Source organism: Oncorhynchus nerka, linkage group LG18 (assembly GCF_034236695.1).
Source record: "Oncorhynchus nerka isolate Pitt River linkage group LG18, Oner_Uvic_2.0, whole genome shotgun sequence".
NCBI lineage: Eukaryota > Metazoa > Chordata > Actinopteri > Salmoniformes > Salmonidae > Oncorhynchus > Oncorhynchus nerka.
This window is the reverse complement of record NC_088413.1, coordinates 40,504,414-40,514,500: the sequence shown is the minus strand read 5'-3', so window position 1 is coordinate 40,514,500 and position 10,087 is coordinate 40,504,414. Positions and strand designations below refer to the sequence as shown.

Below are 10,087 nucleotides of genomic sequence, written 5' to 3'. Positions count from 1 at the left end.
AAACCCACAAGTTTTTCCCAAGGCAGCTCCATCTCATTTACACATCTTGACACCTCTTCATACAAATCATGCCCCGTAGTTGTGCCATGCATAGGACGTAAAGCCAAAAACTCCTCTGTCACGCTTAGGTTGGAGTCCACTCCCGCGGATGAAAATTGACAACTGGGCAATGTCAGAAATGTCGGTGCTCTCATCCACAGCCAAGGAATATGCAATAAAATCTTTTCCCTTTTTCACAAGCTGCTCTTTTAGATTGATGGACAACTGGTCTACTCTCTCGGCAATGGTGTTTCTGCTCAGACTCACATTTAAAAAGAGTTGCCTTTTTCTGGGCAAACTTCGTCACAAACTTTAATCATGCAGTTTTTGATGAAATCCCCCTCCGTAAATGGCCGGGCTGATTTAGCGATCTCTTCTGCCAAAATAAAACTGGCCTTGACAGCAGCCTGGCCTTGTGATTTGGCTTTTTTGAACAGAGCCTGTCGAGATTTGAGGCCTCGTTTTAATTCCTCTGCCTTTTGTAGCCTTTGTTCCATGTCCATATTCTTGTTTTTGTCCGCGTGTTTCGTTTCATAATGTCGTCTCAGATTATACTCTTTCAGTACCGCCACACTTTCTCCACACAGAAGACACACAGGTTTTCCAGCTACCTTCGTGAACATATACTCCGACTCCCACCTTGTTTGAAACCCCCGGTTCTCAGTATCCACCTTCCGTTTTGCCATTTTTGATGGGTATCTGAAAGTTAATTTTACTGTGATGCTGACGACTGCTGTGCCAATAAATATTGAAATGAAGCAGCCTACTGCTCGGTGCGTCACCTTTGCATTGTGGGAAATGTAGTATTGGTGCGTGTAAAAGATCTGCGGGCTGCCGGCTTGCTGCGGGCCGGTTCTAATAATAAATCAAGATCATCCCAGGGGCCGTAAAAAACCTTCTTGCGGGCCGGATGTGGCCCGCGGGCCTTGACTCTGACATATGTGCTCTAGACGCTTCCCATAAGCCTCTAATGAGTGTCTGGATTCTGGACGAAGGTATTTTGGACCATTCCTCCTTACAAAACATCTCCAGTTCAGTTAGGTTTTATGGCTGCCGAGCATGGACAGCCCGCTTCAAATCATCCCACAGATTCTCAATGATATTCAGGTCTGGGGACTGGGATGGCCATTCCAGAACATTGTACTTGTTCCTCTGCATAAATGCCCGGGTAGATTTTGAGCAGTGTTTTGGGTCGTTGTCTTGTTGAAATATCCAGCCCCGGCGTAACTTCAACTTTGTGACTGATTCTTCAACATTATTCCCAAGAATCTGCTGATATTGAGTGGAATCCATGCGACCCTCAATTTTAACAAGATTCCCAGTACCGGCACTGGCCACACAGCCACACAGCATGATGGAACCCCCACCAAATGTTACTGTGGGTAGCAAGTGTTTTTCTTGGAACGCTGTGTTCTTTTGCCGCCATACATAACGTCCCTTGTTATGACCAAGTAACTCAATCTTTGTTTCATCAGTCCACAACACCTTATTCCAAAATGAAGCTGGCTTGTCCAAATGTGCGTTTGCATACCTCAAGCGACTCTGTTTGTGGCGTGTGTGCAGAAAAGTCTTCTTCCGCATCACTCTCCCATACAGCTTCTCCTTGTGCAAAGTGTGCTGAATTGTTGAACGATGCACAGTGACACCATCGGCAGCAAGATGATGTTGTAGGTCTTTGGAGGTGGTCTGTGGGCTGTTTTTGACCGTTCGCACCATCCTTTGCCTCTCCGATATTTTACTTGGCCTGCCACTTTTTGCTTTTTGTAGCCTTCCTCCTAAACCATAATGTTGAACAATCTTTGTTTTCAGGTCATTTGAGAGTTGTTTTGAGGCCCCCATGTTGCCACTTTTCAGAGGAGAGTCAAAGAGAACAACAACTTGCAATCGGCCTTAAATACCTTTTCTCGTGATTGGATGCACTTGTCTATGAAGTTCAAGGCTTAATGAGCTCACCAAACCAATTGTGTGTTCCAATTAAATCAGTAGTTACATGTATTCAAAACAACAGAATGACAAGGGTGCCCACATTTTTGCAGAGCCTATTTTTCACATTTGATTTAATTTCATACAACTTAATATTGCTACACTAAAAATCTTTATCTGGACAATACCCCAGTACTCAGCTTTAATTAGAAAATGAATGGCATGCCACTGTGATCATTTTCTGTGAGGACAGAGTCAATTATTATGCAGCCTCAGAGGGGTGCCCAAACGATTTCATACGACTGTATTCAAAGTTAGGGTCAGGCATTTAGGTTAGCAGTGTGGTTAAGGTTAGTTTTAAAACCAGATCGTATGACTTTGTGGCTGTGCCGGCTAGTGACCACTCTGCAGAGCTGCCTCCAGAACAAGATTCATGACGGAAAAATACTAACCTGCCAATGAACAGGGAAATCCGAATGCAGATCGAAAAATAAAAAAAAGATTGAAAAACAATAACGACCATTTATACTAGAGGTCACCATTGTTTCAGTTAAACTCCCACCAGGTGCATCTTGCCATGTTACTTTGGTCTACACACTAAATAAGATAGGAACACACACACCTGTTTTTAGAGGGAAACGTGAGGGTATACATTGAATACCTCAACTGTGCCGAGTACAGGAAGAGTAGCTATGCCGGGAGCGATTACGGTTAAAACAAGGTGGACATGTCTACCGGCTGGCAGTACACTTACCCTTCGTTGCGGAAGACGGTTCTAAAGCAGTCCGCGAGGCTCTTGTAGTTGTGTGGATCACTGGTGCCTCTCTGGATCTGAAACCTGACAGACGACATCCCATTAGAACAAATGCAATACGCACCGAGTACAGCAGATATACAGCAGATATACAGCAGATATCAGGAACAGCTTTAGTCGGATCAGAGATCGGGCTGATTCTTTGAGAAACTCGCACCTTGGAATATTGATTACATGCATGTCATAGATTGATTTCAAAAGGGGACATCATCGTCCTAATTGTCATGTAAATGTCCACACTTATCCATTTACTCTCCTCCTCCCTCCCTCCACTCCTAACCACAGGTCCCTCCAGCCCAGAGGAGAACTCAAACATTTACTTAACCCAGCCTATATCCAATTAGACCCTCAACTCCCCAGGACCAGGACCAAGCTTTACGTAGCTAGCGCTGAATTCTGCTAACATGCTAGTAAGGAGCATTGTAACAGCTCCTGGGTTACGTGTAAATGTTTTAATATGATAGAAGCAGTTGATGGGATTCTGTGTTGTACTAAACACGCTGCTAAACCCCCTAATAAAGACGTCTGAGCTCTGTGTAAATCTTTTACATGATGCAACCGCTGGAGGTGAGGGGATTCAGAGAGGTGGGCGGCAGGGCTGGGGTTTTGGTGAGGGGATGGCTGAGGGCTGCAGTGCATTGGCGAGGCTGGGGGTGTGAGAGCTGTAAACAGGGGTAGGTGGGGGCCATCAAGGCTGGGGTATTGTTGAGAGGATGGTTAGGAAGAGTTAGGGTTATACGTTACATATTTGGGGAAGAGAAGGTTGGGATGCCTTGAAATGATTTTCTTTTCACTGCTGAAGGCCCTTTGGCACTCTGGACATGACTCCTGGACCAATGAAAGGATGGCACAGCGAAAAGAATCACCAATCAGCACATTAACGTAACAAAAGCACCCCTGAACATTACAATTGTTACGACAAACAACTGGAAGACAGAGGAACGAAAGACAACGAGAGACAGAAGAGGGCTCAGTGACGGAGACATAGTGGAGAGGAGTCTGGGAGGAAGAAGAGAAAGAGATTCTCTCCTCGTACGGCTCTCAATGGTAGGTCATGAGGTCAGCAGTAAGTCGTCCAGGCGGGTGCCTGATGGAGCCATAAAGGGCCACGGGTCCTAACAGGGGAGGATGGGTGAGGAGGGGGAAAAGAGTAAGAAGGGGCAGAGGAGAGAAGGGGGGAGGAGGAGGAGGGGGGGTGGGAAGAGGGAGAGGAGCAGGGCTGATGACAGGGGAGGGACGGGGCAGGGGAGGAAGAGGAGGTTGGAGAAGAGGGAGGACGGGTGAGGTTTAGTGGGGTGAGCAGACCTCATATCGCCAACACATTAACACCTTACAGGGAGAGTCCCCAAAATCCTATTTGTTGGATTCCCCAATAGCTTGTAACCCGTGGCTGAGCCCAGGTTAAATCACAGCAACAAAGAGACGTCCAACACCATGTTAAAGATGAGAAGGAAAGGAGTGGAAGAAAAGGGGGCTATGGAAGAAAGGAGGGCGGTGCTGGAGGGGTGTACGGGGGAATTGGGGTGCCGTAGGGTGGGGGCAGACCCAGAAGATTTAAGACCAGTGGGGCTTGTAAACAAATTCAAATCGAGCTTAATTAAAGGCATATGAGTCCAGGGTCAAGGCTTGAAGGGGTCCTGTCCCTTCGTAACCCCCGATCCCTCTCGCCTCTCTCTCTCCTATCTCTCTCTCTCAGGACCAGTTGGGTTCGGGGGGTTGGGGGGGTGGAGGTGGAGTGAGAGAGAGAGACACACCGAGGTGGATCGGAGACAGAGATGGAGAGAGCAGGGTCGAGGTGGAGGTGGGCCGTGGTCCGGTCTCAGCCATCTGACTCCACACCTGACCCTGGGGTCAGCTCATTTCCTCATGGCCCTTCTCTACCCTGCCATAAAACCAGGACCAAAGAGCTAGGCTCAGGAGGGAGAGATAATGGGGAGGAAGCTACAAGCCTCAATAGGAGAGGAAGTAGGAGAGATAATGGGGAGGACGACCAGAGAGAGGAGGCCATGGCCCTGGAGGAGAAAGAAGCCTCGAGTAGAGAGGAAGAGGAGAGATGATGGGGAGGACCACAGATGGGGAGGACCAATAGAAACCAGAGGAGAGGAGAGGCGGCCTGTGGGCCCGGAGGAATAGGTAACCTCAGGCCTCAGTGGTCTTCGTGTGGGAGGGTGTGACTACTAGTGTTGCCTTGCCTTTCACAATCAAATGTGAAGAAGTGCTGAAATGACAAATACTCCTGCATTTGCCTGCAGGAGAATATCGAGTTTGACAAGGCACGGGTTCCGTAGAGTAGATAAGCTGCTTTCTGAAGTAGACAAGGAGCTAGTTAATGTAAGCCAGACGAAACGCTGAGCGCTGAGTGTTTTGGTCGACTGGCAAAGAGAGAGATAAGCTGGCGTCAGTGAGTGACTCTGCTCTGGCGGATCCTCTCGGCCTTGGATCCTTGGAGCCGGGAGCAGCCGCCTTGGCGTCGTAAACTCAGCAGACAGACAGACAGACAGAACAGGAACCAGAGGAAAGCCCAGGGGCTCCTTTAAAACATCACACTCCCAGCGTCCTTCTCTCCCTCCCTCTCTTCCCGGGCCAGGACCGGACGAGATGTACTCAGAGGTGATGAGATGTGGGAGTTCATCGACAGTCACTTCCCCTCTCTACTCCCCTCCTCTGACAGTAGTCAACTCTCCACTCCCAATACCCCCCCGCTCCACTCTTCCTGGCCCTGGCCCAGTTTAACAAGCCCTGGGAGCTTCACCATGAGACTGGCCAGGTGAGGGGGTAAGGGGGTGAAGGCCAGGGCGGATTGGTGCTTCTGTGAGCCTATAGACTGGGGAATAGCATTCAGGGTTAAATAATCCTCCACCCCAACCACCTGACCCCAACCCCCCTATAAAAGACACAGATCCTAGGCCTGCGTCTCATATGGCACCCTTGTCCCTTTACAGTGCACTAGTTTTGACCAGAGCCCATTGGGGCCTATTTAGGCAGAAGCAGCAGTGTTTCAGGGCCAAACAGGGCAACATGGACCAGGGGCTGTCCCCCCCAATGTACCCCAGAGGTTATGGGGACCGGGGCTTGGGGACCAACCAATGAATTTATATATACAGTGGGGCAAAAAAGTATTTAGTCAGCCACCAATTGTGCAAGTTCTCCGACTTAAAAAGATGAGAGAGGCCTGTAATTTTCATCATAGGTACACTTCAACTATGACAGACAAAATGAGATGAAAAAAAATCCAGAAAATCACATTGTAGGATTATTAATGAATTTATTTGCAAATTATGGTGGAAAATAAGTATTTGGTCAATAACAAAAATGTATCTCAAAACTTTGTTATATACCCTTTGTTGGCAATGACAGAGGTCAAATGTTTTCTGTAAGTCTTCACAAGGTTTTCACACACTGTTGCTGGTATTTTGGCCCAGATCTCCTCTAGAGCAGTGATGTTTTGGGGCTGTTGCTGGGCAACATGGACTTTCAACTCCCTCCAAAGATTTTCTATAGGGTTGAGATCTGGAGACTGGCTAGGCCACTCCAGGACCTTGAAATGCTTCTTACGAAGCCACTCCTTCATTGCCCGGGCGTTGTGTTTGGGATCATTGTCATGCTGAAAGACCCAGCCACGTTTCATCTTCAATGCCCTTGCTGATGGAAGGAGGTTTTCACTCAAAATCTCACGATACATGGCCCCATTCATTCTTTCCTTTACACGGATCAGTCGTCCTGGTCCCTTTGCAGAAAAACAGCCACAAAGCATGATGTTTCCACCCCCATGCTTCACAGTAGGTATGGTGTTCTTTGGATGCAACTCAGCATTCTTTGTCCTCCAAACACGACGAGTAGAGTTTTTACCAAAAAGTTATATTTAATCTTCTTCTGGATCATCCAAATGCTCTCTAGCAAACTTCAGATGGGCCTGGACATGTACTGGCTTAAGCAGGGGGACACGTCTGGCACTGCAGGATTTGAGTCCCTGGATTTGAGTCCCCTGATGGTAAAGACACCTGGTAAAGACACTTTGGTCCCAGCTCTCTGCAGGTCATTCACTAGGTCCCCCCGTGTGGTTCTGTGATTTTTGCTCACTGTTCTTTTGTGATCATTTTGACCCCACGGGGTGAGATCTTGCGTGGAGCCCCAGATCGAGGGAGATTATCAGTGTTCTTGTATGTCTTCCATTTCCTAATAATTGCTCCCACAGTTGATTTCTTCAAACCAAGATTATTATTGCAGATTCAGTCTTCCCAGCCTGGTGCAGGTCTACAATTTTGTTTCTGGTGTCCTTTGACAGCTCTTTGGTCTTGGCCATAGTGGAGTTTGGAGTGTGACTGTTTGAGGTTGTGGACAGGTGTCTTTTATACTGATAACAAGTTCAAACAGGTGCCATTAATACAGGTAACGAGTGGAGGACAGAGGAGCCTCTTAAAGGAGAAGTTACAGGTCTGTGAGAGCCAGAAATCTTGCTTGTTTGTAGGTGACCAAATAGTTATTGTCCACCATAATTTGCAAATAAATTCATAAAAAAATCATACAATGTGATTTTCTGGATTTTTTTTCTCATTTTGTCTGTCATAGTTGAAGTGTACCTATGATGAAAATTACAGGCCTCTCTCATCTTTTTAAGTGGGAGAACTTGCACAATTGGTGGCTGACTAAATACTTTTTTGCCCCACTGTACATTAGATGACTGACAGGTGCCGCTGTTTTGAAGACACTGCACCTCCATCTTGACACTCTCCCACCATTATAAAAAAGCTATAAAAATGCATTTATTAACGTCTACATTTGTTTTTGCCACATTTAGTGTATTATAGACAGCTGCATACTTTTAAATTGTATTATTCGAGCTAAACAAACAAAACCAAAAATAACCCTAAAAATCCTTACAGCATAAAGTTCTAATGTTACTGTCCCCACAACAACAACACCAACAAAAAACTTTAGATACATGTAATTTTGTCCTTTTATTGAAATACTGGAGAATTCCATTCATTCCTGTGGAGGACTGCTTCTTCTGAGGAGGGCCAATATGGCTGACCGGTGGCTACAAAGCCTCTCATTGGCCAATACATAGCATCAGAAATCCAAGCACGCACACACAGAGACACACACACAGAGACACACACACAGAGACACACACACAGAGACACACACACAGAGACACACACACAGAGACACACACACAGAGACACACACACAGAGACACACACACAGAGACACACACAGAGACACACACACAGAGACACACACACAGAGACACACACACACAGAGACACACACACAGAGACACACACACAGAGACACACAGAGACACACACAGAGACACACACACACACACACACACGTAAGCAAACACACACACACGTAAGCAAACACACACACACGTAAGCAAACACACACAGACACACACGCAAGCAAACACACACACGCAAGCAAACACACACATGCAAGCAAGCAAACACACGCAAGCACGTGCACACACGCAAGCACGTACACACACGTAACGATTTAAAAGAACTGCCGATGGGAAGGGGCAGGGGTTATTGGGTTGATCAAAAGGCAAGAGGTTTGATGGGCCTGATTTTAAAAGGGCAGGCCGCTCTTTTAAAAGGAGTCTTTTAAATTTGGCCTTGTTAAATTGTGTTGGGTATTCCCTATGAGAGAGGAGAGGACAAAGGGGTGGGAGGAGAGGAGTGGGGAGGGGGGAGTAGGGGACGAGAGAAGAGGAGAGGGAAGGGGGGGTAGGAAACAAGAGGCAGAAGATTAGATGAGGAGTCTGGTAGAGAGAAGGAGAGGATAGGTGAGGAGAGAGGAGAGGAGATTAGATGACGAGTCGGGTAGAGAGAAGGAGAGGATAGGTGAGGAGAGAGGAGAGGAGATTAGATGACGAGTCGGGTAGAGAGAAGGAGAGGATAGGTGAGGAGAGAGGAGAGGAGATTAGATGAGGAGTCGGGTAGAGAGAAGGAGAAGATAGGTGAGGAGAGAGGATTTTAGATGAGGAGTCGGGTAGAGAGAAGGAGAGGATAGGTGAGGAGAGAGGAGTTTAGATGAGGAGTCGGGTAGAGAGAAGGAGAGGATAGGTGAGGAGAGAGGAGTTTAGATGAGGAGTCGGGTAGAGAGAAGGAGGAGAGAGGTGAGGAGAGGAGGGGGGGGCACTCAGTCTCTCCCATAAATGACATTTAGCACTTCAAAACCCTTCTATCCAAAATATTCATTGTAAATAATAAATACGATGGTTTTATGATGTAAATAGTTCCAGAGCCCTATATTTATTACATCTAAGATTAGAAAATACGTCATGTTCTCCATCGTAAATGCTTTAATAGCTTAGCGTCAGATAGTGGTTGTTTGTTGGTATCTATGTGGACAGTTTGCTATAGAGCCAGTCAAAGAGTCCCATTCCTGGTCTGTTAGCTTACACCTTCGTGCATGACAGAGTGTAAAGAGCCCTGACAGAACAGGAAATAAACGAGAGAGGTGGAAAGAGTAAATGAGTAGTGGAAAAAAATCAGGAGAGAGGGAGAGAGAGAGGGAGAGAGAGGCAGAACGAGGCAGAAAGAGAGAGAGGCAGAAAGAGGCAGAAAGAGAGAGAGGCAGAAAGAGAGGGAGAGATGGAGAGAGAGAGAGAGAGAGAGAGAGAGAGAGAGAGAGAGGCAGAAAGAGAGAGAGGCAGAAAGAGAGAGAGGCAGAAAGAGAGGGAGAGAGAGGAAGAAAGACATGGAGAGAGAGAGGCAGAAAGAGGCAGAAAGAGAGAGAGGCAGAAAGAGGCAGAAAGAGAGAGAGGAAGAAAGAGAGGGAGAGAGGGAAAGAGAGGAAGAAAGAGATGGAGAGAGAGAGAGAGAGGCAGAAAGAGATGGCGAGAGAGAGGCAGAAAGAGAGGGCGAGAGAGAGGCAGAAAGAGAGGGCGAGAGAGAGGCAGAAAGAGAGGGCGAGAGAGGGGCAGAAAGAGAGGGCGAGAGATGGGCAGAAAGAGAGGGCGAGAGAGGGGCAGAAAGAGAGGGCGAGAGAGGGGCAGAAAGAGAGGGCGAGAGAGAGAGAAAGGCAGAAAGAGAGGGCGAGAGAGAGAGAAAGGCAGAAAGAGAGGGCGAGAGAGAAAGCCAGAAAGAGAGGGAGGGAGAGAGAGAGAGCGAGAGAGGCAGAGAGAGGGGCAGAAAGAGAGGGCGAGAGAGAGAGAGAGGCAGAAAGAGGGAGGGAGAGAGAGAGAGAGGGTGAGAGAGATAGGCAGAAAGAGGGAGGGAGAGAGAGAGCGAGAGAGAGAGAGAGAGAGAGGCAGAAAGAGAGGGCGAGAGAGAGAGAGAGGCAGAAAGAGGGAGGGAG

The 10,087-nt window shown here is 47.5% G+C and overlaps 1 protein-coding gene across 1 annotated transcript in view; it reads right to left on the bottom strand.

Annotated features, from left to right (window-relative positions):
* The window catches only part of slc25a21 (solute carrier family 25 member 21), a 173,771-nt gene that overhangs the window by 18,481 nt on the left and 145,203 nt on the right, over nt 1–10,087 (bottom strand). Inside the window, exon 4 of the mRNA XM_065003342.1 lies at nt 2,717–2,800. Coding sequence (XP_064859414.1) covers nt 2,717–2,800 — 84 coding nt within the window. The remainder of the gene's footprint in view (nt 1–2,716; nt 2,801–10,087) is intronic.